The 27,442-nt window shown below is 39.6% G+C and overlaps 1 protein-coding gene across 2 annotated transcripts in view; it reads right to left on the reverse strand.

Annotated features, from left to right (window-relative positions):
- The window catches only part of LRMDA (leucine rich melanocyte differentiation associated), a 1,104,731-nt gene that overhangs the window by 229,136 nt on the left and 848,153 nt on the right, over positions 1-27,442 (reverse strand). For both annotated transcript variants that reach the window (XM_059053214.2, XM_067025313.1), the window contains one exon: positions 111-195. In XM_059053214.2, the coding sequence (XP_058909197.1) occupies positions 111-195 (85 nt within the window). The remainder of the gene's footprint in view (positions 1-110; positions 196-27,442) is intronic.

A 27,442-nucleotide genomic window follows, 5' to 3' on the forward strand; every position in this document is an offset into this window, starting at 1 on the left:
GCACTGTGTTCCTTCCAAAATGCCGAGGCAGCAGTAATGAGCCCTGAGCTCCGCACAGGCCAGTGGCCCTCCCTGCAGCCACCGAGAGCAATAAAAAGCAGGGTTCCTACCTCGGTGACTGGTGAGTTCCCTGGAAGCAGAAGGCAGGGGTGTGTAGCGGCTCTTCGGAGAGGCGGCAACGCTGTCACTGGAGCCCTGCGTGAAAAAACCACACCAACATGAAGCCACACCAAACACTAAATACCTTCATTTACCCAACTTGTCTCCTTGGCATCTGGGTTTGGAGAAAATATTATGGACCAAGACTCTTCTTAGGAAGCAAGAGTTGTCTGTGTTGAGATAATATTCTGGTAAGTGTAGGGTCGATTACCAAGCTTTCAGGGGACTTGGTACAGGTGGAAGGGCTCTGACACAAGGGGATGGTTTGTTTACTGTGCTGAACTGCAAGGAGGAGGAGGAGGAGGAAAAGAGAAGTTGAAGGCAGGGAATGATGCAGACTTAGATTTCTGCCACAGGCCTCCTACCAATACTTCCCACAGATTGAATGTTCACTGTGCGGAGATTTCTATGGAAACCAGTGAAGAGGCTGAGCTTTGCCCCCAGGGTGGATGGGACAAACAAGCCTGGTTTACTGGACCCAGTGGCATGGAGATAATGGGAAGCTGAAGACAAAAGGCCTGGCAGCATGAAGTGACCCTAGAGAAGGATACAAACCATTGCAGACCCTGCAACTGGGGTTCTGGCTACATTTAACAATAGCACTGAAAAACCCATCTGAAATTTGAAATACAATGGTCATCGACAAAACTTTGCCATTTCAAAGTCTAAAAGAAAATATTATGAAATCTCTCTATGAAGATGCTTTTTTTTTTTTTTTTTAACTGTACACAAAGCTCTTTAACCATTCGATTCTATATAGTGTGACACAAGCTGCTAACTCGCTTTCCCTAACACTACATCCATGGGGGCTAAGGCAGGAGGAAAGGACCACAGCCGGAGAGTCAGGTGCCACTCAGAGCTAATGACCAGTATGTCACATTCTGAGTGTGGCTGCGTGGAGTACGAAGCATCATCACTGCAACTCTTACTGAGACTTCTGAATCAAACACTACTTTTTTTTTTTTTTTTTAATATCCAAAAAAGAACATCTGCTAGGATCAAAATCCTAAGCTTACAACCTTTCCAAGCTTCATGAAAAAGTAAATTTCATTAATGCTACATTTTTCTTTCTGGAAAAGGAAATACATTCTATGGGATATATTTGCCCTGGTAGGAGGAAGCCTTTTCTCCAAAGAGATTATCGACATTATAGGAATCAAAACTAAGTAGGAGATTAGACCTACTTGCTAGAAAAACCCTTTAAACCCCGTTTCTGACATTTGAGATGTTTGATTAAGCAGCTTTCAGTGGGGACTTACAGAAAGAGTTCTGAATGCCACAAAAGCAGAAGCTCTGTCCCTAAGGTAGAGACAGATTTCGGGTAGCATTACTTCATTGCAGCAGCAAGAGAAATAATATGGTGTTTAAAGTTTGATCCAAAGGTATTGGGTCTAGAAAGATCAAAGTTCAGTCACCAAGAAAAGTGTTTTAAAAAGTACCCAAGATTTGTAAGATACTGCATCATTAGACATTTAGGATGCTGCAACAATGTAAAAGAGTCAGCAATTAGATTAAAATTCAAACACTAGAATCACCAGGTGTTTCTCCATTTGGCATCAGGGTCTCCTGTAATCCCTACATGATAAATGAGACACAATGACGTGTTCTGAATATGGCATCTATTCAATGCTCGAGGCAGGATATATGCGGCAGAGGAACGAGGAATGTCCTTCCACAGATCTACTGTACTTCCTCCATAAGAGGCCACAGCTTCTTCATCTGTCAATGTTTCTGCTCCACGTTGTTGCTAAAAAAGCCTAAAATTCCAGGATGAGTTTTAGGTTGGTATATTGTGATATTTCTTGGTGCTTTTAATCTCAGTTTGGGCTCTTGACAATTTGATGACAGCTTTTCCTAAAATTACTGGAAGAAACTACCTTTCAGCAAATACCTCTGACGGGGCAAAACATACGAGTTGTGTAACCAAGAGTAAAATAGTGATTTAACTTCTATTTCCAATTGTAGTCAAAGCAAAAACCGTGTGGCTTGAGTTCTGTTTTGCAGTCATCATTCTTCGCCTAGCACTTAATTACTTTTCTGCTCAGTGTCCATTTATAAACTCAAATCATGGAAAAGAATCCAGGAAGAGAACAATTTTGCAAACTATGCCTTTTGGTGAGACTTTCATGGCTGGATGTTGGGGAAAACCGCTACAAACCAAGGTTCTAACTACCAGTTCTTTGACTTGGCTTTTAGCAAAATGAAGTCCATGTGATTTTTTCAATAGTAATGTTGAAAATTATGCTTAGAAGCATGATTCAGAAAAGCACAATTATCATATGAAAGAAATGGACAAGACAATGTCTTAAATTTGCATACTACCTGCCCCAGAATAAAGAACTCCCCTTGAAACTGAAGCAATACACTCACAGTATATCAAGAATTAAATAATAGAAACATAAGTAGAAATACTTAATGTTTTCTTTTACCTGGATTAAGGAAGTATGCCTAAAATGGGAACAGGGAAATTGGGGTAAATCAGAATCCTGAGAACTACAAATAATTCTCAAATCTTTAAGTACTTGACAAATTTTCTAACGACCTGTGGCAAAGAATTACTTTTACATTTTACTTTTTAAATCACCCCTGTTAGAGAACTTTTGCAACACCTACAATAAAATATTAGCATCCAGAATACCTATATCCCTAAATAAATAAAAATATAATAAAAAATGGGCACAGGAAATCTCAGACAATTCAAAGAAGAGGGAACCTGAGTAGTCAATAAATAAAAGAAAAGATGGGCAAATTTACTAGTCCTAAGGGCAATGCAAATTAAAACAAAATGCAATTATTTTTTGTCCATCATAGTTAGAAAACTTTTAAGTCTCACAATAGCGAGTGCTATAGAGAATGAAGGACAACAAATCTCTTAAACTCTCATCCTTTGCCAGTGGGAACGTACATTGGTTCAACTACGCAGGAGAGTAGCTTAGCAATACCTAATAAAATTGAAAACTGGTACTGCAATTCCCTTTAAAATATATGCAATGGAAAATTTTACTCAGGTCTGTAAGGTGGAACATAGAACAATGTTTATTGCAGCATTATTTACAACAGAACAAATTGGAAATAATTCAAATGTCTATCAATGAGGAAAATGGATAAATAAAATGTTGTAAATTCATATGACAGAATAATATTTAGCACTTAAGAGCAATAAAGCTGATTTATATATCTCAATTTGAGTAGGTCTAAAAATTTAATAAAAAGTGAAAATGCAAGTTGCAAAATGATAAATGTAGTACAATATTTATGTAAATGTGTAGTTCTTTGATCTCATGTGTGTATATGGAAAGGTCTAAAAATTATAAAAGTTATACACTAAATTCATGAAAATGGTTGCCTCTGTCACAGGGCACAGGAATAGGACTGGGGCTAATGGGAAAGGTGGAGAGCTTCAATTTTACAGATAAGGTTTATTTCTTTTATTGAAAGATAAGACATGAAAAAAAATGTCAAGATATTAGAAAATACAAACCCTGTATGATAGCTGAACATCCTCATTACTTTTCTACATTTTTGCAATTTCTCAAAATTAAACATGAAAATTGAAAAAACAGGCTCCTATTTTCTCTCTGATCCATAAGTCCTATGTTGATATAAACCCATAATTAGAGGAAATTTCCTCTAACAATTTTCTAGTACTTGCCCAACATGGATTCAGGCCATCTCTGGTTGGCTTTTTCTGATGAAATATCCCATTTCTAATTCTTCCAAAGCTACTGAGTATGACAATAGAATGGAAAAAGCTGATAAACAGTAGTAACTATAAATTCCCCCTTCACACCAAGGCTTGAAATGTTCATTCCAGCCTGGTAAGTCCTTCTGCTTAAGATCTGCCAAAGCATACTGAAGGTTTCTGTACTTGTCTCCTATTCACAATTGGAGAGTTGCTAATAATTTTTTAAACTCACATCAATAATGATAATGGTCACTAATATACTGTGCTTTGTAATTTCTATAACGCAGGAAGGAAGGAAGAACTTTGGCAACCTCGTTGGAAAAGACTGAATGAAAGTACAGTACAAGAGATTTGCAAAGTGAGAATTTCACTCTGCGGTTCCAGAAAACAAATGTCTTTAGATGAATGTGTAAAATTCGAGCCCCCTCCCATTGGGTGCGTTCCATGAAAACCTTCTTTTCAGTGGATATTTCTGAACATCATGGATGCCCGGAAGGAACATGATACAGGCCACAGGAGGAGAGATTTGGCAGGCTTCAAGACAAGAAGGGGGCAGCTACAAAGTTGTTTAATAGCCATAAATCTCCCAGTATTTTTCACAAAATACCATCTAAGACCACAGCTCCACAACTCATTCCCCATCACTCAGCTCAAGTGGAGCGCTCTGGCATGCTCACTCACCCTTAAATCATACACTGCATAAAGTGATCCCAGGTCTGGGAAATTTGTCAGCCTCTTTCAAGTAAAAGCAATCTTCACTTTTCATCACAATTCATTCCCTGAAACTGTGGTATAAAGCTGACTCTTCTAAAAACATTTATTTTCTCTCATAAGAAAAAGTATCACTCATTTATTATTAAGGATTTAATAAACACCTACTATATGCCAGGCCCTGTGTAGAGAATACCAAGAAAAATAAAATGAGGACCTTGGCTGCATTCCCAACTCATCAAAAAAAAAAAAAAAAAAAAAAAAAAGAAGAAGAAGAAGAAATTAGAATCATGATTAATGCTGGTTAGTAAGAGTCACCAACTCAAAGCTTGATCCCCATACTCTGCATCATCACAGAACTTTGACCTTGACCTCTATGATGACAGCTGAACACTTGGACCAGTAATTACACCCTTGCTTATTTCTTCTTCATACTAACAGAGAACTTTCAAGATTAACTCTACTAACTTTCCAAGATTAACTATCCTGTTACCCTTGTACCCAACATGCTGCTAGAAAGACAGAAAGAAGTCAATGCATAATGCTTGAATGAATAAAACATTTTAATGTCCAAGAGAATACTATACACCATGATTGTAATTCAACACAAAAGTACAGGCCAAGTTGCCAGAATCAGAGGTAAAGACTTGACAGCATCTGAAGGATTAAGTTAAAAGCCACAGAACCGGCCTAAGGTGGAGTCTTCCCACTTGCTCACACATGAAGGCACCAGGCCTTTCAGTGTGAGGACAGACAGAAAGCCTCCACCACAGACCCACTGTGCTGCAAATGACAGACAGGTGGGGGAACAGGAAAACGATACTCTGGTCCAGAGCCAGAAGCCAAAAAACTGAGAGGAAAAAAAGGTGGTATGGTGGGGTGAGAATGAGCCAGGAACCAAGGGACCAAGAATGGGCCCAAATGGACAAAAGGAAGAGTCTGGGAAAGAGCTGAGCATTCAGCTGACTGATGGAGGTGAGGGGTAATTCAGAGCAGAAGTCAGTCAAAGAAGGGGTGGGGTGAGGGGGAGGGTTGTGCCGAAGGCTCTCTGGAATCAGGAGGCCCTTTGCAGGCAAAACAGCCTCCAGAGCTTGCCACTGTTTGTATCTGATCTACAGGGGGTCCAGTTCTGCCAGTGCTTAAAAGTCCATCAGGCCCAGAGCTGTAGTTCTGAAATGTTTATGAGAGGAAGGGAAGAAGATGGGGAGGAAGGCAGGAAGGCAGGCAGGAAGGAAAAGAAACAGGAATGGAAAACAGGAAGCAAGGGCTATTGACTGGGCATTTTTTGGACCTTTACACAAATAATCAAATTACAGAAAGTCAGAGCTATAAAAGACATTTTCAATCATCGAGAGCGGTGGTTTCCAAAATACTTTTAACAGACACTCATATAACAAGAAAACATAAAACAACATAAATACTGGGCATTATGGAAATATTCATAATTACATGTGGTAACCAATATAATATAAAAGAGATAAACATGCAAAATTTTTATTATACAAAATTCAGTGAACACAGTTAATATAAGAATAGTACATCCACTGTGATTTTTAACAACATAAAATTTACAATGGGTAAAAGCTAATAAGCAGAGATTGAAAGATTTTTGTGAACAATGTGGTCTGGGAAGATTTGATTTTTAAATTCTATTTAATGGTGCCATTGCTTCTGGCAGTTCAAAATATTTAAAAATTAAAATCCTACAAGGGCTGATCTGAAACAATACATTTTCCAACAAGCATCTCTCCAATCTCTCCCAACAAAGGGCAAGGAGAAGTGGCAGAAGGAGGGACAGTAGGAGTTAAGGAGGAAGGAGAGCAGGTAGAAAAGAAAGGAGGCAGGGGGTGGGATAGGAACAAATGTTTCTTGAATGCATTCTAAGTCTAATGGTTTCCAATGTATCAGTATATCTTATTATTACTCTCATGTGAGAAACAAGAAAACTGAGGTATGGAAAGGATAAGTCACATATCCAAGGCTACACAATTCTAAAATCCAGAGTGGGATTAAAAACCAAGTCAGGAGGACCTGCCTGGAAGGCAAGAGGCAGCACGTGGAAAGGAGGGTGTCTGGAGTGTGGAATTCCGGAGTTTGGAGCCGTGTGGCTGACAGGGGCTTGGTGCTCCGGCCAGGTGTCAAGCCTGTGCTGCTGAGGTGGGAGAGCTGAGTGCAGGACATTGGTCCACCAGAGACCTCCGAGCTCCAGGTAATATCAAATGGTGAAAGCTCTCGCAGAGATCTCCATCTCAACGCTAAGACTCAGCTCCACTCAACAAATGGCAAGCTATGGTGCTGGACACCTTATGCCAAACAAATACCAAGACAGGAATACAACCCCACCCATTAGAAGAGAAGTTGCCTAAATTCATAATAAGGTCAAAGACACCCCACCCCACCCCGACCAGATGTGGTGCTGCCCACAAGAAAGAAAAGATCCAGCCTCATCCACCAGAACACAGGCACTAGTCCCCTCCAACAGAAGCTTACACAGCTCACTGAACCAACCTTAGCCACTGGGGGCAGACACCAAAAATAACAGGAACTACGAACCTGCAGCCTGCGAAAAGGAGACTCCAAACACAGTAAGCTAAGCAAAATAAGAAGACAGAGAAACACAGCAGATGAAGGAGCAAGGTAAAAACTTACCAGGCCAAACAAATGAAGAGGAAATAGGCAGTCTACCTGAAAAAGAATTCAGAGTAATGATAGTAAAGATGATCCAAAAATTTGGAAATAGAATGGAGAAAATACAAGAAATGTTTAACAAGGACCTAGAAGAACTAAAGAGCAAACAAATAATGATGAACAACACAATAAATGAAATTAAAAATTCTCTAGAAGGAATCAATAGCAGAATAACTGAGGCAGAAGAACAGATAAGTGACCTGGAAGATAAAATAGTGGAAATAATTACTGCAGAGCAGAATAAAGAAAAAAGAATGAAAAGAATTGAGAACAGTCTTAGAGACCTCTGGGACAACATTAAATGCACCAACATTCGAATTATAGGGGTCTCAGAAGAAGAAGAGAAAAAGAAAGGGACTGAGAAAATATTTGAAGAGATTATAGTTGAACACTTCCCTAATACAGGAAAGGAAATAGTTAATCAAGTCCAGGAAGCACAGAGAGTCCCATAAAGGATAAATCCAAGGAGAAACATGCCAAGACACATATTAATCAAACTATCACAAATTAAATACAAAGAAAATACAGTAAAAGCAGCAAGGGAAAAACAACAAATAACATAAAAGAGAATCCCCGTACAGTTAACAGCTAATCTTTCAGCAGAAACTCTGCAAGCCAGAAGGGAGGGGCAAGATATATTTAAAGTGATGAAAGGGAAAAACCTACAACCAAGATTATTCTACCCAGCAAGGATCTCATTCAGATTCAACGGACAAATTAAAACTTTTACAGACAAGCAAAAGCTAAGAGAACTCAGCACCACCAAACCAGCTTTACAACAAATGCTAAAGGAACTTCTCTAGGCAGGAAACACAAGAAAAGGAAAAGACCTACAATAACAAACCCAAAATAATTAAGAAAATGGTAATAGGAACATACATATCGATAATTGCCTTAAATGTAAATGGATTATGCTCCCACCAAAAGACATAGACTGGCTGAATGGATACAAAAATAAGATCCATATATATGCTGTCTCCAAGAGACCACTTCAGACCTAGGGACACATACAGACTGAAAGTGAGGGGATGGAAAAAGATATACCATGCAAATGGAAATCAAAAGAAACCTGGAGGAGCAATTCTCATATAAGACAAAATAGACTTTAAAATAAAGACTATTACAAGAGACAGAGAAGAACACTACATAACGATCAAGGGATCAACCCATGAAGAAGATATAACAATTGTAAATATTTATTACCCAACACAGGAGCACCTCAATACATAAGGCAAATGCTAACAGCCATAAAAGGGGAAATCGACAGTAACACAATCATAGCAGGGGACTTTAACACCCCACTTTCACCAATGGACAGATCATCCAAAATGAAAATAAATAAGGAAACACAAGCTTTAAATGATACATTATACAAGATGGATTTACTTGATATTTATAGGACATTGCATCCAAAAACAACAGAATACACTTTCTTCTCAAGTGCTCATGGGACATTCTCCAGGATACATCATATCTTGGGTCACAAATCAAGCCTTGGTAAATTTAAGAAAACTGAAATCATATCAAGTATCTTTTCCGAGCACAATGCTATGAGACTAGATATCAATTACAGGAAAAAAATCTGTAAAAAATACAAACACATGGAGGCTAAACAATACACTACTAAATAACGAAGAGAACACTGAAGAAATCAAAGAGGAAATCAAAAAATACCTAGAAATGAATGACAATGAAAACATGACGACCCAGAAACTATGGGATGCAGCAAAAGCAATTCTAAGAGGGAAGTTTATAGCAATACAATCCTACCTCAAGAAACAAGAAACATATCAAAAAAAAAACCTAACCTTACCCCTAAAGCAATTAGAGAAAGAAGAACAAAGAAACCCCAAAGTTGACAGAAATCATAAAGATCAGATCAGAAATAAATGAAAAAGAAATGAAGGAAACAATAGCAAACATCAATAAAATTAAAAGCTGGTTCTTTGAGAAGATAAACAAAATTGATAAACCATTAGCCAGACTCAACAAGGAAAAAAGGTAGAACACTCAAATCAATAGAATTAGAAATGAAAAAGGAGAAGTAACAACTGACACTGCAGAAATACAAATGATCATAAGACATTACTATAAGCAATGCTATGGCAATAAAATGGACAACCTGCAAGAAATGGACAAACTCTTAGAAAAGCACAACCTTCTGAGACTGAAGCAGGAAGAAATAGAAGATATAAACAGACCAATCACAAGCACTGAAACTGAACTGTGATTAAAAATCTTCCAACAAACAAAAGCCCAGGACCAGATGGCTTCACAGGTGAATTCTATCAAAGATTTAGAGAAGAGCTAACACCTATCCTTCTCAAACTCTTCCAAAATATAGCAGAGGGAGGAACACTCCCAAACTCATTCTGTGAGGCCACCATCACCCTGATACCAAAACCAGACAAAGTTGTCACAAAGAAAGAAAACAACAGGCCGATATCACTGATGAACATAGATGCAAAAATCCTCAACAAAATACTAGCAAACAGAATCCAATAGCACATTAAAAGGATCATACACCATGATCAAGTGGGGTTATCCCAGGAATGCAAGGATTCTTCAATATATGCAAATCAATCAATGTGATACACCATATCAACAAAATGAAGAATAAAAACCATATGATCATCTCAATAGATGTAGAAAAGCTTTTGACAAAATTCAACATCCATTTATGATAAAAACCCTCCAGAAAGTAGGCACAGAGGGAACTTACCTCAACATAATAAAGGCCATATATAACAAACCCACAGCCCACATCATTCTCAATGGTGAAAAACTGAAACCATTTCCTCTAAGACCAGGAAAAAGACAAAGCTGTCCACTCTCACCACTATTATTCAACATAGTTTTGGAAGTCTTAGCCACAGCAATCAGAGAAGAAAAAGAAATAAAAAGAATCCAAATCAGAAAAGAAGTAAAGCTGTCACTGTTTGCAGATGACATGATACTATACACAGAGAATCCTAAAGATGCTACCAGAAAACTACTAGAACTAATCAATGAAACTGGTAAAGCATCAGGATACAAAATTAATGCACAGAAATCTCTCACATTACTATACAGTAATGATGAAAAATCTGAAAGAGAAATGAAGGAAACACTCCCATTTACCACTGCAAGAAAAAGAATAAAATACCTAGAAATAAACCTACTAAGGAGACAAAAGACCTGTATGCAGAAAACGATAAGACACTGATGAAAGAAATTAAAGATGATACAAACAGATGGAAAGATATACCATGTTCTTGGATTGGAAGAATCAACATTGTGAAAATGACTACACTACCCAAAGCAATCTACAGATTCAATGCAATCCCTATCAAATTACCTATGGCATTTTTCACAAAACTAGAACACAACATTTCACAATTTGTATGGAAACACAAAAGACCCTAAATAGCCAAAGCAATCTTAAGAAAGAAAAGCTGAGCTGGAAGAATCAGGCTCCTGGTCTTCAGACTATACTACACAGCTACAGTAATCAAGACAGTATGGGACTAGCACAAAAACAGAAATATAGATCAATGGAACAGGATAGAAACCCCAGAGATAAACCCACACACATATGGTCACCTTATTTTATTTTTTTTGCAGTATGCGGCCTCTCACTGTTGTGGACTCTCCCGTTGTGGAGCACAGGCTCCGGACGCGCAGGCTCAGCAGCCATGGCTCATGGGACCAGCTGCTCCATGGCATGTGGGATCTTCCTGGACTGGGGCACGAATCCCTGTCCCCTGCATCGGCAGGTAGACTCTCAACCGCTGCACCACCAGGGAAGCCCGGTCACCTTATTTTTGATAAAGGAGGAAAGAATATACAATGGAGAAAAGACAGCTTCTTCAATACGTGGTGCTGGGAAAACTGAACAGCTACATGTAAAAGAACGAAATGAGAACACTCCCTAACTCCATAAGTAAAAATAGACTCAAAATGGATTAAAGACCTAAATGTAAGGCCAGACACTACTAAACTCATAGACGAAAACATAGGCAGAACACTCACTCTATGACATAAATCACAGCAAGATCCTTTTTGACCCACCTCCTAGAGAAATGGAAATAAAAACAAAAATAAACAAGTGGGACCTAATGAAACTTCAAAGCTTTTGCACAGCAAAGGCAACCATAAACAAGACGAAAAGACAACCCTCAGAATGGGAGAAAATATTTGCAAATGAAGCAACTGACAAAGGATTAATCTCCAAAATTTATAAGCAGCTCATGCAGCTCAATATGAAAAAAACAAACAACCCAGTCAAAAATGGGCAGAAGACCTAAGTAGACATTTCTCCAAAGAAGATATACAGACTGCCAACAAACACATGAAGGATGCTCAACATCACTAACCATTAGAGAAATGCTAATCAAAACTACAATGATGTATCACCTCACACCAGTCAGAATGGCCATCATCAAAAAATCTACAAACAATAAATGCTGGAGAGGGTTTGGAGAAAAGAGAACCCTCTTACACTGTTTGTGGGAATGTATATTGATACAGCCATTATGGAGAACAGTATGGAGGTTCCTTAAAAAACTAAAAATAGAACTATCATAAGACCCAGCAATCCCACTCCTGGGCATATACCCTGAGAAAACCATAATTCAAAAAGAGTCATGGACCACAATTTTCATTGCAGCTCTATTTACAATAGCCAGGACATGGAAGCAACCTACGTGCCCATTGACATATGAATGGATAAAGAAGATATGGCACATATATACAATGGAATATTTCTCAGACATAAAAAGAAACAAAGCTGAGTTATTTGTAGAGAGGTGGATGGACCTGGAGAGTGTCATACAGAGTGAAATAAGTCAGAAAGCGAAAAATAAATACCGTATGCTAACACATATATATGGAATCTAAAAAAAAAAAAAGTGGTTATGAAGAACATAGGGGCAGGACAGGGATAAAGATACAGATGTAGACAACGGACTTGAGGATATGGGGAGGGGGAAGTTTAAGCTGGGACAAAGTGAGAGAGTAGCACTTACTTATATACACTACCAAATGTAAAATGGATAGCTAGTGGGAAGGAGCCACATGGCAGAGGGAGATCAGCTCAGTGCTTTGTGACCACCTAGAGGGGTGGGATAGGGAGGGTGGGAGGGAGATGCAAGAGGGAGGAGATATGGGGTATATGTATATGTATAGCTGATTCACTTTGTTATAAAGCAGAAACTAACACACCATTGTAAAGCAATTATACTCCAATAAAGATGTTAAAAAAGAAAACCAAGTCAGCCTGACCCATAAACTCCAAGAGGTTTCCCCAGCGCCGCAGAGGCCCCAGATCTTTGTCATACTCCACTCCTGGCCATCATCCACTTTGCCTCACACCACTGTCAACTGGGTATTTGTGTGGTCCCTTCTGCAGGACTGTCAACTTCAAGAGCACAGGGGCCAACACCTGTATTGATAGTGAATGCCTTGCAGCTCCTAACAAAGCAACTTCTCCAAGCATTAAGAAAGGGTTATCTAGTGAGAGGGAGTTTACTAATAGCATGGGCAATTTTAAAGGCAGAATATCCAATCTTTAAGGAAACAAATAATCATCTTTGACCACAGAAATATGATGGAGCACAAGTTAAATTTTTACCGTTAATTATTAATCCCTGCTGAGGATTTAGTTTGTGTCATATGTTCAAACAGAATGTAATGAGAATGTAATATATTACAACCTCCAAGTAATGAGGGTAATGAGGGTGTATACATGGTTGTGTGTGTGTATCACATTTCTTGTGCGCTAGTTACATGGAAGCATTTTAAGCACACTCTTTCATTTAACTATCTCAACAACCTTAAGGAGTATCATTATTACTATCATTTTATAGATAAGGCAATCAGGATTTAGAGGTTAAATAACTTGCCCAAGAGCACCTAGCTAGCATGTGGGGAATTTAAAATTCCAACCAACGCATCTTGATTTCACAGCCTGAATCCCAGCCATTGTGCGATGAACTCGAAGCTCAAAGGTTCCTGGCGAAGAAAAACTTCCTGGGTTTAGTACATATACTAAGACAGGTTATATATTTCTAGTAAGATATGATTAAATTCATGTGAATATGCAACATGTTTTGTGGTCTGGCATATACATAAAACCATTAAGTTATTTATTAAAAATAATTGACGATGCAATGTAGACATAAGAGTGCTTCAGATCTCTTTAGCCCTTGGGGTTGACATAACCAATGATGTCTATGGTCAACCTCTACCAGCTCATAAAAACCAATGGTTAAAATTTCAGGAATGCTGTATTTAAGTTGCTAAACACAGCCATTATTTAAAATTCAATTATATACACTTGCAATTGGATAAATTAAAAGTAAGGGTAATATGTAACCAAACTCAGTACTTTCCAATCATTTTATACAACTTTACTACTATTTATGTTCTTGAAAGTATTCATGTCTATTATATCTACATAGTGTAAATACTATATAATGATATGCTACTTCGTATCTCTTCCCATCTCTTCAGTGATGTCACTTTGGTAGCCTGACATCAGCCATGATAGGAGCATTGACAGCAGAAACTGGCAAATGCTACAAATTAGGGATTTATTATCTTGATTTTTTTTTAAACTTAAGAAAATGATGGGAACATTGTTAATTACACAGATTAAACTTAAAAGTTATGTTGTGTCTGTAGCTATTACATTGTGAATAGCACCAAAAAGTTGAGGAAATATTCTTCAAATATTCAAAAACCACTATTTGATTCAGTAAAGAAGTTGCTCATGCCATTGACAAGAGAGTAAAGTTCTGACATACTCAGTAAGAAAAAAATATAGTTGATGTTCATGTCAGAACTACACTTATTCATCATTTGCAACCTTACATTGGCAATGGATATGAAAGTTTGGCCGAAATAATACAAAATATTTGGTGAGACTGAATTAGCTGAATGGAATTTATAACAAAAAGGATTATATATTTAATTTTATTTGTAAATTATGTGCTACTCATCCTTTATATACATAAAGATTACAATAAGCTTATGCACACATTTATATGCATAATGTTTTTTCCAGAGAGCTGGTTGTTAGATATTTCCAGCACACTACTACATATAACCCTTATCATATAACGTCTAAGGCATGTTTGGGGCTACAGAGAAAAGGATAGTTAAGAAAAAAGCTAATTAAGCTTCAAAGATTCTGTCTTCAACTTATTTGATGTCTGATGCCTTCCTGACTAAGACTTAGATCCAAGCTCCATCCAGCTACATGACCTTGGGTATTAAGCTCTTAAAGCTATACTTTCCTCCACTGTAAAATGGTAATGACAATAATAGTCATGATGATGATCATGTGATGATAGTTAACGATTCCTAACACTTTCTTGTGCTTACTTTGTGTCTGGGACTATGGTAAACACATTCCATATATTAATTTATTCAATTTTTACAACAGTTCCATGAGGCAGTTCTGATTCCTATTCCTGTTTTACAGATGAGGAAAACTGAGGCCCAGAGAAATTAAGCAGGTTCTTGGGTTACTAGTATGTAGCAGAGCTGGGCCACAAAGCCAGGTAGCTTGTCTCCAGTGGCTACTGCCTTAACTATACGACCTTTCTTCCCATTAAAGGCAAAGAATAAATAAGATAAGAGATGAAGATCTTAGCATTGCTCATTAAATATTAACTTACTTTTACTTTACTCCAATTTTGTATAACATCTTACCTCTTCAACTAGATTTCAGTTTCTTGAGAGGGAGGGCTAAGGTTTTATGGTTTCTACCTTTCATAGTAGCTGCAACAGGGACATGCACACTACGTGTAATCGAATTATTTATTACTTGAATAGACTCTACTCCTCACTTGTCAAGCAGAAAAGCACTACTGAGATCCCTTCTGAAGGCAAAAGTAGTGAGATCTTTAGCCTAGTTACAATCTGGATTCATCCACAGATTCCCTGCATTATTGTGATGGTCTGTCTTTAGTAAATAACTACATATGGCATTTCTCATCTGGGTTTGTAGGGTTGTCTTAGAAATAATATTATGTCATGGTAGTCTTACAGGGTTGATTTATTTTGGCTTAAAAGAAGGAACTTGCCTCATGTGTCTCTCTTCCTCTCACAGAGTTTTTTTATTCTCAAGGGCTATAGGTCAAGTTCTGTCCTTGGAACCAAAGTAGTTCTCCAAAATGAGGTGGAGCCAGCTATGTCAAGCTGGGCCAGCTCTGCTGTCAGGGCCTTTCCCAAATACATCAGAGTCTCTGCTTGTAAAAATAAATTGATACCAATGCAAGAAATTTATTAGGAGATGACAGTGCGGTTCATAATGGAAATACGGAAAAAACATCATCCTTCAAAACTGACAGTTTATCCATCATGCCTCAGATACCTGAGATAGAAGCAGGCACTGTCACATGCAATCTGCTGAGGACACATCTTCTTGGATTTCCTTATGACAGGAAACTGAAATAATCCAGAAGAAGGGAAGGACTTGTGCTGCCCTTAATGTGCTCAGCCATAAATTTTTAGTAATAGCAGAAGAAACATGTGGCCAAGGAAATGAATGATGGGGGAAATCAGGAGGCCTGGAATTCTCAAATGGCCCCTTCTTTTCTCTCGGGGGTGATGAACTGGGACAGGGGTCAGAGAGGGTTACTGCACTGCTGTGAGGGACATCAATACCCTGTTATATATAAGCAAAGCCAACAGGTGGCAGGGCACCACTGCAGACACACCACAGCTGGCCCAGCTTCAGGTCTGGTGATCGGGTCACCTTGCCCTGCTAACTTTCCAACTGTGGTTATTTCCCTTAGCTAGTTCTTTGTATTGATAACCTTGAGACAATTTAGGAGGGCCATTTTAATTAGGAATAAATGCAAGGATATTGGTGGGAATCACAAGAGGCCTGACTTTGCAGGCTTAATAAGGTGACCTACCCAATCCTGTATGAAATAATTGTGTATTGTATTAAAAGCCACTTCGGAAAATAAAATTGTGGTAGTAAATTGGAATGAAACGAGCATGATATTAAGGGGAAAAATATTCACTGCCAATTTTATGGGGTGTTAAAATATTTATGTTCTAAACTTGCATTCTTTGGAGATTTGCTGAGTGTTGCTAGAACTAGGGAACTTTTTAAATGAGATACATGCATATTTTTAGAATTTACAGATCTTTTTTTTAGCAAAAATAGAAAGTCATAAATGTGAAATGGAAACCTAAACAAGGCAAGTACAGCATTAATGGTCTTACAGTCTTTTCTTAAAGTCTTTATTGAATTTGTTACAATACTGCTTCTGTTTTATGTTTTGGTGTTTGGGTCACAAGGCATGTGGGATCTCAGCTCCCCAACCAGGGATCAAACCAGCACCCCCTGCATTGGAAGGTAAAGTATTAACTACTGGACCGCTAGGGAAGTCCCATGGTCTTATATTCTTAATTCGCTCTTTATATTGGAAAAATAAAAGCACAGGAATTTTATTTAAATGTGAATAATATGCAAAGAATCTTTGAGGTCAGTTTCTATTTGATTAAGGTACAGAGACACCAGCACAAATATGATATCCCAAATAAACTTGGGTTTTGTTGCATTTGTTGTGTTGTGTGGATAGGAACAGGGTATGTGGGTTCTTGGGTTACTTAAGCACAGAGTCAAATACAGGGTTTTGATCCACTGCCCAAAATAAATCCCTAAGAACATCAGGGAAATAAATTACATGTCCTTATTCATAGGTAACACGGTTTGAAAAACAGCGACACTGAATCCTGCTTTAAATGCTCTCATCCTCTCAAAGAGGCAAATGAACTTCTAATTGTTCACATTTGTTTTGGCCAATCTTCCTGGTTCCCTGTCTCAAGAAAGACCTAAAACTCTGTTCACTTTACATATCCAAATTAAATATATCTGTTTCATTTTGCTTTCTATATAAGTGCGTGCCAGCATGACTTAACATTCATCCAGTTTATTTCAATGTTAGTGGAAAACAAGTCATTTTTCAGTTTAATGAGTAGAATCAGTGTCTGACTTTTAACCAAAAATGTGACCTTAAACTTGATGGATCTCACAAGAAGGCACATTTTCAAATTATTTTTCTATAAGAGGTTATGAATATGGCTTCCCAAATTATTGTGACAGCTGTGAGGGGAAAGCCTGCATCACACATTGAGCAGCTTAAAACAAAACTCAGACCTAACAAAATGGTAGTTTCATTTGCGAACAAGAAAAAGGGAATGGAGAAAAAAAGCATGAACCATATGGGAGGAGGAAAAAACAAAAAAAAAAACCTCCTTTGAGCTTTAGGCAACAGGAGAAAAGAATCATGTAAAGCAGCTGAAATTCCCATACTTTTCTGTTACTACCATTATTGTTTCCAAATCATTCTAAAATGAGAAGGTGAAGGCTGAGCATTACTGATTCAAAAAAACTCCAAGAGGACATCTGATATTTCTTCCTTATTAAGGATGATGGAGTATAACTGATGTGTCTGGTGGCTGGCCAATTCCAACTTTCTGAGAATGCTGCTTAACGTGTGGACATTATTTTTGGACTACTGAACGCCAGAAAATAATGAGCTGGCATTCAGCTTTGGTGAATAAGGTCCTGAATTTTCATCTAAAAGCAGTTTTGAGTTATTGCCGTAGATAAGGTGTAACTGTGCAAGGGAATTTTATCCATGTTTCTCCCATGAATCATAAATGAGGAAAAAAATTACCGTCTAAATTGCACTTAAAAGGAATAAAGTCTTTTCATGTCATACATGATTTATCAAAATGATCTCATTTTAAGGGTACTGTGGTGTATCTTGATTAATCACATTAGGAAGCGTGATGAATGGCCTCTTTAATGGTAACACAGGATTTATTGGCAACATCCCGACTTGAACCAGAAGGGTAAGAAGTAAAATATACAATAGATAGCTAATACAGATAGGGTGTCACTAATGCTCTGACTTGTTTTAAGATTACACGGAGGGGTAGGGGGAGCCTTCGTTTCAGGGGATTCTGAAACCTCCAGGTGGTGAAGAGCAAACAAACAAGTGTTGCACTGGAACTTGGACACAACCATGGTTACACTGTAACCCTTCCCTAACCTGTTGCAACCCAAGTAAAAATGTACACTCTGCTGGACCATAAAGAGAAGGAGTGTGTGAAATCTGGACAAATAACGGAAATTCCTAGTAGGAAGAAGTGGACACTGCCTTTCGAGATCAGTGCTCCCACCCTTTTCGCCCTATTTCAATATCCTCTTCACATTTCGCTTTAATATCCTAAATGCCTTTTTTTTTTCTTTTTCCAGCCTGCTCTAGTCTGCTCCCACTAATTTCCTCTAAGGCTGACAGATCAGAGGCTTTCCTCGAACTGTTCCTTTTAGAGCTGAGGAACCTTCCTCCTAATCCTGCTGGCTTGTCTGCAATTAATCCTTCCAGTTGTCACATTATTACTACCACCACCCACAGACAGAGGAAGCCCCGACCCACTGGACACTGGCTCCCGACTGAAGCTTCAAAGGTGCCAATCACACCCTACTCAGAAAGGTGCCTGCTGTCAGCATCAGAGGTTTCCATTCTCTCCTCCCCGCTGATCAAACATTCTTCCTCAGAAGATTAATTCCGAGTCTCCGCCCATTTCCTCCCAGATCCTCTTTCCCTTTTTGGTTTACCCAACGATCCATCTTTGCTTTGCAAAGGGAAGCCAGGGATAATAGAAACCCTTTCAAAACAAAAGCTGGGCAAAGGCAAATTTAAGTCCCAGCTGTTATCAACTTTTTTTTTTTTTTAAAACTCATTTAAACACCTTAAGGCAGTGAGGATTAGGGCCTGGCCCGAAATGCCATTCTTTGATCAAAGACCCCAAGACTTTACACAAACATAATCACAAGGCAATGGATGCCTCTCTGCAGGCTGAATTGATTTGTTTGACTGCAGTGCAGGGATGGGTTAGAAGAGCTGCACACTGGTTTTCCCAACTCCCAACATATGTGTATCACCAGGCCAAGTGACTTAGAAATTATATATTTTCTTACATCTTAACTGGAGCAAAGTCATCTGCAGATTCAGACATACCTATGGGGAGAGGATGCAGTGAGAAGGGAATGTGGGCTGTGTGGGTGCCTGCTAGAGCCTGTTCCATCCTGGGGTAGGGAGCAGAAGTGAAAGCTCCAAAAAGGGAGGTGAGAAGGAAGCAGCTCCACTGTCTCTGGTGTGGAGTGAAAGTGTGACTTCCCAGACAAAAACCTGTGTTTACATTACCCAATGCTACTGGAATCTTCTCTAGTCGCTTAGTAACCCCAGTTACCAGTCCCTGCCTATTAAAGGGGCCTTTGAAGGAGAAAACAGCAGGACCTTCCATGTGACTCATTCGCCAGGTCCCTCACCATATATCAACGTCTTTCAGGACCACAGGCCAGGACCGACTAACAGTAAAATCTTCAAGAAGGGGTTTGGAGATGGCCGATAACAAATTCCCGTATTGAATCATGGCTCAATAGGGTTTACGCTTGCCATATGTATCTAGTAGTAAATAATGCTGAAGTTGCATAATAAAGAAAATATGTAATGTGAAGGTTGAAGGGACAATTGAAAATCAACATTCAAGCCTAGGGAGATGTCTTTATAAGATTTTTTTCTCTGGATTTTTGGGGGTTTGGGGCAGGTTGTTATTCATACTACAGAGAGGCGGTCAGAAAATGACTTTGCAGTCGTATATAATGAAGAATTCTTGACTGTTATGCCTATGTTGGGGCAATTGACCACACATTTCCAGAGTAGGTTATAGAATCTCCCCTGTTGAACAGTTTGGAAAGAAGAGATTACCTTTTTGATTGTAAAATGATAGAATCCAATTCAAAGTTCTTTAGGAAGATAAATGGGGAGGAGGGACCTTATGGAGTCCAAAGGTCCGTAGTTTCAGGTATGGTTGGAGCCAGGTGTTCCAACTTATCATTAGGGCTTCTCATCTCTTAGCTTTGTCCTCCTCCGTGCCAGCTTCAGTTTCTCCAGGTGACTTACCAGGAGCTTCGGATCTACATGAGACCATCTTCAAAGACAACAGAAAGAACCTCTGTTGCCTGAAAGTTGCAAGCAAAATCTGGGAATCCATGGCCTGTGTTGGGTTACGTGCCCCTCCCTGAATGAATCTCTGTGGTCAGGAACGGGAACACTCGGCTCAACTGAGCCTGAATCGTGGTCCGTTCCTAGTGCTGGGGCAACAACTGGCCTCCCAGAGCACTATAGATTAAAGGTAGGTGGGTGGTGGCCCCCCAGAGATAAATCTGTTCTAGAATACAGTGTAATGTACACCTCAAAGGCCAAAAGAGCAAATTCTCCCTCAAAAGCGACAAATTCCTACGTAAGTCTTTTGGAGCCCCTCACTGCATACTAGAGACATTCAAAACATCTCATCACATCTCTGGGCAAAACTGAGCCCATTATTCAATAGCCCAATTCTGAGTCATCATCAACATCAACAGAAGGCCTCCACATCCAGAAAACTCTTCCCATGAGGCCTTCTGGATATCATATATTTTAAACTTTTCAGGCTCTTAATTGGCACCAAAGAGCTTTAGAATACAATTATTTTTTTAACAAGCTTGGTATCCCACAGAAGATTTTAAAAAGCTACAGGGATCTAAAGGGAACAGCGTGAGGGAAGGGCCAGAGAGAGGTGCTGGGGTCATAGTAGAACCCGGAAAAAGGAGACCAAAAACACAGACTGACAACCGAACCACCAGTCATCACAGTAGACATCTGGAATAATGACACCCCATCCTCCTACCCCACCTCCTCACACATACACGTCAGTAGCATAAAGTTAAAATCAGTTGAAGATTTCCTGTATAAGTCAGGAATTAGATATTTAATTTCTAATTAGCATGTGTCAAGTAGCTACTGGTCACTGGGATGAGACCTTATTCCTATTTTGTCCACACGCGGAACAGATAACACCACAAGAAAACAGGTGACTACTATGAAAGAGCAGTACAGAGAAGCGCTACAGGAACAACACTCTAAAAAGTTTGAATCCTACGCTACGCTAATTTCAAATGTCTGGGGAAATAAATTATGTACCTCTCTTATTTTCCAAAGGCATTTTCCTGTCCCTCTGTTACTCAGCCCTCTTTTTACCTCTTTCTACAGGCCATGCTGAGGATGGCCCTGAATGCGGTCAAGAATTCAAGTTCATTGCTGTCTTAGCAGATGAGGACACTGGGCTTGGGCAGCATGGGTGATTCCCTGAAGATGGGTGTCATACGTAAAACCGGGACCTTAGTGGACTTAGGACTGGCTACTACATTAGAGTTTTATACCCTCATAAAGACCCAGAGGAAGCAGGCAGGATTCTCTGCTTAGAAACTCAACACCCACTATGGTGACCAAAGTGGGATAGATGTGAATGTTCTGTTGGGCTACTGAAAGTCTTCTGGGCTACAGCCCACATGCTCTGAACGTCTATACCAGGATAGCTAAAATCTGAAGAAAAACCATGTAGCTTGGAGGCTGACAGTTAGCATCTGTGTGTGCAGACGTGTCCATGCATGGGAACTGCAGAGGACGGCGTAAGTATATAAAAGGCTTCAAGTTCCAAACACAGTCTTTCTTTGTAAAGTTAATATTAATCGCCCATTTGTGAGCCTTTCTAGATAAGGATTTCATTCTGTGCTATGTTATCCCAAGCAGCAGCAAACAGATGCCTATCTATATGAACAGCCAAGAACAATGAATACTCATTACTCTCTAGATGTGAACATTTTACCCCTACATTATTAAATATTAACTTTCCCAATACTCATGCTTTAGATTACAAAATATAGTTGCTATAGTAGAACGGAGTCAAGAAAAATAATAGAAAATGGTTTAATGGATGCAAAGTCATTTGAGAAATAACCCCAAACATCTTTATTCCTTTCTCTTTTTTTTTCAAAATTATCTGATAATCATTCACAGAGCTACTCATGGAAAAGGCTTTTTTAATTTGTTTTATGCTATCAATAATTGTTGACATCAGAAGTTTCATTCAACTAAACGTGTATGTGTAAAGCTATTTCCTTGAGGGATTCCACACCCAAATATGTGAGACAGTACTACATGAAAAATGACTAACCAACTATCATAATCAGTAAGTCTTATGTCCTGTGCAATATTTCTAACCATTCTAGCAGCCTTATGCTCCCTGTGGCCAAAGGAAAATGCAAAACTGACTCACAGATTTATTTCCTAAAGAAACACTACCACGAGCCTCTAAAATCTTAGTCTTCAACCCTTGGAACACATTGTAGTCTAGCAGGATTTAGTCATTGACAAAGTATGCATGAACCTACCCCAGCGATAAACTCCATTCTGGGTATATGTTTGGGGGTTATTTCTCAAATGAGAAATCGAGTAAAACATTTTCCACCATTTTTCTTAACTCCATTCTAGAGTATCAACTATATTTTGTACCATTTCAAGACAGCAAAACCCTGCATGTTCTACAAGCCCTCCTCTCCCTTTCCCCCCATCTAGGATTCCTAAGGTTCTGAAAGACAATCACTGCCACTGAAACCCAAGCCTGACTCCCCCAGCTCCTGGGTTTATCCTGCAACTGCACATTCATAAGCAGTTCACAGAAAAGTTAACGACACTGTGGTAAGAAACGCGACAAAGACATGCAGGCTGGATGATTACAAAGGGCCAAGAGCAAAAGGGCTGTAAAAAGATTCACTCGGGAATGTGGGCCTATGATTTAGCCAGTATGAGGCAAATTCCACTGGATTTTCTAAAATCAGCCCCTCTTCCTCTCATCCTCACCTCTACCAGAGAATTCCTGTAGATTTCAACCAACTGGGTGACCTTGTTTTAGAGAAGACACCGTTCCTGGCCAAGGAGTGTAGTGTCCCACCCAAAGTGACCATCCTTAGACCATCTTTTAAAAACCAAAATGTGATCGTGCCTCCCCTCTGCTTAAAAGCCACATTATGATTTACCTTGCTTTGGGATAAGTGAAAATCACCACTTGCTGCTCAAAAGGCCCTCTGCCCTGCCCCTGGCCTACTTCTCCAGCCCATCCCTCCCTTAATCCTCTCCCACTGTGAGCCAGCACTTGACCTTCTTCCTGTTCCTTCAGTGTGCTGGGCCCCATCCTCCCTACAGTCGCTGCACAAGCCTGGTCTTTCTTCCTAACCTCTTCCCACCAAGATTTTTTGCCTAGTTAACCTCTTGCCTTTCAATTATCAACTCATGCATCACTACGTCAAAAAGATTTCTCTGACATCACCTTTACACATACTTCCAAGGACCCAATATTTCTTTTGGGGGACATATCGTAGTTTGTAATTATAGCTTATTAGCACATTGGAGTGATGTTCCTAAAGAGTTCGCTCCTTGAGGGCAGAATTCCTCACCTTCTAAAAGTCTGTCTCAAGGCAGTGTCTCAACAAATACTTAGATGGTGAAATACATGAATTTAAAACACTGAACAAACAGCATTCCCCCGGCTCCAAGAGCTGAGGGTAACAATAGCACACATCTTCCCAGACTAAGTCACCCTCTACACTGCCCTCCAAAGTGACCCCCCCCAACAAATAGAGCTCCTAAAAGTGGAAAAAGATGGTACCCACAGTGCCCCCAATGCCACCATTACTTCCCATGCGCATTTCAAGCGGAGCCCTGGGTGATTCCGCATCCGTGAAAGGACTTGAAAGTTACAAGGTAGGCTTATGCAAAAGGAGTCATCCAAAGGCAGTTTTAAACAAACAAAGGAAACCTCTTTCCTGTACTTCAGTCTGGCCTACAGATGGGAAACCCGCAGTTTCCAAGATGTAGTCAAGTGACATCAGTCAGAGATTTGGGGCCGCGCTGGAGGGAGCCCGGCCACGAATGATCCCAGGTAGCACCAGCTTTCTCAGCTTTCCTTTTGTTATACCTGTCTCTGTCCTTCAATTAATGCTTCTTTTTTCCCTTTCCCCCTGATGAATGAGTCATACAATGTTTAATCCGAATAAAGACACGACACGGGCTTGATCCCAGGAGTACAGGGGAGCCTCCGGGATCACTGTCCTTCTGGTTCCTCCAGGGCTCACAGGGAAGGGCTGGGAAGGCCAGAGAAAGCTGCCTGAGGGTCTTAAGGGGCTGTCATCAGGAGAGAAAACTGAGTTGTAGTGTGGCAGCCTGTCACAGGGCTCCATCGGCAGAAGGGGGTGCTGCGGTGTAACCTATTTGGGATGCTGATGGAGTGCTTCAGAGCTGTGGATTAGAGCCACTGAGGGCAGGGCCTCGGCAGTCCTAAATGTTGGCTCCCTGCTTGTCACTGCTCACTGCGGGTCATTAATAGAACTCAGGGTGGTGTTACTAAATGTGGGCATTAAAAAACAAAACAAAAAAAACCCCTGATAACCAAAAGAAACAAAACAATGAAAAAAAAAAAAGATGTGGCAATCCCTCTCGGAGGGAATTCTACTCACCCAGACCAATGAAGAACTGTTTATTCAAGATCACTGGAGTTCAACAGTTTTATTAGGTTTAAAGTGGCAGCTCTCTACCACAGACTTACTACCCAGTAAATGAGAGAGAGAGGGAGAGGCGGAGAGACAGGGAGAGAAAGGGAAAGCAAGAAAGGAAGGAAGGAACGGAGGGCGGGAGGGAAGGAGAGAGTTAAAGCCCTCTGTATGTGCCCGTGAACAGCAAGAAAGAAAGACTACTACAGACTAAAAGGTTTTATAGAAAGCACTAGAAGGTGAGCGCTGGAGGGCTATCTCCCCTCCTCTTGCTCGAACGTCCACAGAAGTGGAAGGAAAAGAATCAGAACAAAACCTCCTGCTTCACAGCACCAAGCCAGCTGGTCCTTCTGCTTTATTTTCTGACCAAATCAGGTGCTCATTCTGCCTGGTGAGTTTTCCTCTTTCCCTTGACTCCAGCCAATTCCTGTTTTCTTCAACTGGAGCTCCCCAAGACTCATCAAAAACACGATTTAATTACATCTCCACAAAAAAAAAAAAAAGGGAAAAAAAAAAAAAAAACAAGGGAGGAGTGTAAACATGACTCCTTTTTATCTCCTGATACATCTGGACAAGCAGACAATGTGCTAAAACAAAATAAATCTGCCCTGACAGTCACATCAAAGAGTTCAGCGAGGGGGGCTTGCAGCTACTTAAAAAGCACAGGAATGCTGTTGCCAAGCACCGGCCCACAACTTAGCCGTCCCTGGAAGAAATGCCTTTTTCTTTCTTTCGGGGGACATGAGGAAAGTTGGAGAGTGGGAACCAGACTGCAAAAAGGAGACTGGGGATTTTCAGGGATTTTGAAGCTTAAAATAAATTGTGTGAAGAAAAGGGGTTTTGTCGTATTGTGTTTTCTTTTTGACACACCGTTTATATTTTTATAAAGATAGTCTGTGGAAACCTTCTAGAAAGCATTATTAGGATTCACAGAAATAGGCGATTGCACAAACACTCCTATACAAATTTGGGCCACATCTCATTGTTGTGGATTTCTCTGTTATAAGAAGAGTCGAACGCTAGCTCAGGCGTCTGAGGGAATATCTCACATTCGCCAAAGTCAAGAGTAAAAAATCCTCAAATCGCCATAATAATAAATCATCCAACATCACAAACCACAACCATTTTTTCTAAAAGGCAGGAAATGGAGCATCTACCCCAGCAAACAAAACACGAAAGAAAACAGAACCCCCCCCCCCAAAAGAAACCAAGTGTGAACTGCCATGTGTGATGAAATAAATCTAGCCAGATGACCCAAAATATACGTCCAGTGTCGCCAACTCGGGTTTTCATAGTAAAACACAGAATGGAACTGACCCTGAAATCTGGCCAACACCTCCAGCCTTTTCTCCCCACCACCCCCCGGGGAAGGGACCAAAACAGATGCTGTGAAATTCTGTCTGATCTTCATCCCATATGCTGGTTCTCAAGAGGGAACACCAGGGAGATTTTCCTCTTCCCATGAACACATCCTCAGGTGGGAAACTTTGCCCCATTTCTTCCCTCTAGCAAACCTACTAAATTTAGTTATGCTGGGAAATATGAACCGAACATGAAATGGCATTGCAGAGAGTATGTTCCATGAGGACCTGAGGGTTCTCTGGAAAAAAAAAAAAAAAGAGCCAGTTCAAAATAACCTACCAGTTCTCAGTATGCACCAGACACCACCAGAGAGATTTCGCCCTTGCAACAGAGGGGCTCAAAATATGCAGAGACATTATTCTGGTCTAGGGAAGCCAGGGGCATTTTATGTCAACAACTTGCTATTTTCTTTTCTTGGATCAAAGGAAACAAATTCTGAAACTACTATGATCCCCACACAGGGTAACTATCAACACCACGAACAATTACCAAGTCTGTGATATTGCACAAATAAATAACACTTACCATTATCTCTAGTGCAATCATATTTATTAAACAGTGATGGAGGGCAGCAGTAACCATTTTTATTGTCCCATATAGCTCCTATTTTCTAATTAAACAAAAAGTTATTTCTACTGTTAACATAGCCATTTGTCTAAGTTGGGACTTACATAATACTTTTTTCCAAGCGTGACAGAATATAAGAAATTATGTTCTGTGGTGGTTTTGTTTGGGTTTTTTGTTTTGGTTTTTTTTTTGCTTTTAATTTTGCATGCTGAGTTGCTACTTAGGGAGCTCTGTCGGTTCATAATCAAAGCAAGAGGCCATTGTGTGGAGAATTCATAAATAAACTTTGGCAATTTTTCCTAAAACATGATGAAGCAAGCGCTTGGTCCTACCCTTTAGATTCAATCCAAGGGCAATGGTCTGTATTATTAAAGATATAGGTCAAGCCAGCTTGCGCTTCTGTATCCTGTGGGATGTTTTAGAAGCTGCTGTCACATTACCAAGATCTGTTCTGTGGCTCCTAATTATTCCTCTTGGCAGTTTAGGATTTCAAGTGATTCCTCTCACATGTATGTAAAAATTTATAAGCTGTTTCCTATAACCAGCAAGCGTTATTTCCTCGTTGTTTGTAATTGCAGAAGATACCGATTAGAAAAATGCACTCATTTCACTGACAAGGATAATAATTTAATAAAATTTGTATTATGTCTTCTGCAAACCTCGATAATACTTGATATCAACACTTAAAGCTGTAATTTAAAAAAATTTCAATATAACTCTAAGCACAGGGCCATCTTTCTCCTGAACATCTTAACAAGAAAAAAAAGTATGGATTTCCACCTCATCTTCAAATTTTACAATAAATTGGTCCAGAACATGTATTAAGTTGC

The sequence above is a fragment of the Kogia breviceps genome, chromosome 2 (genome assembly GCF_026419965.1).
Source record: "Kogia breviceps isolate mKogBre1 chromosome 2, mKogBre1 haplotype 1, whole genome shotgun sequence".
NCBI lineage: Eukaryota > Metazoa > Chordata > Mammalia > Artiodactyla > Physeteridae > Kogia > Kogia breviceps.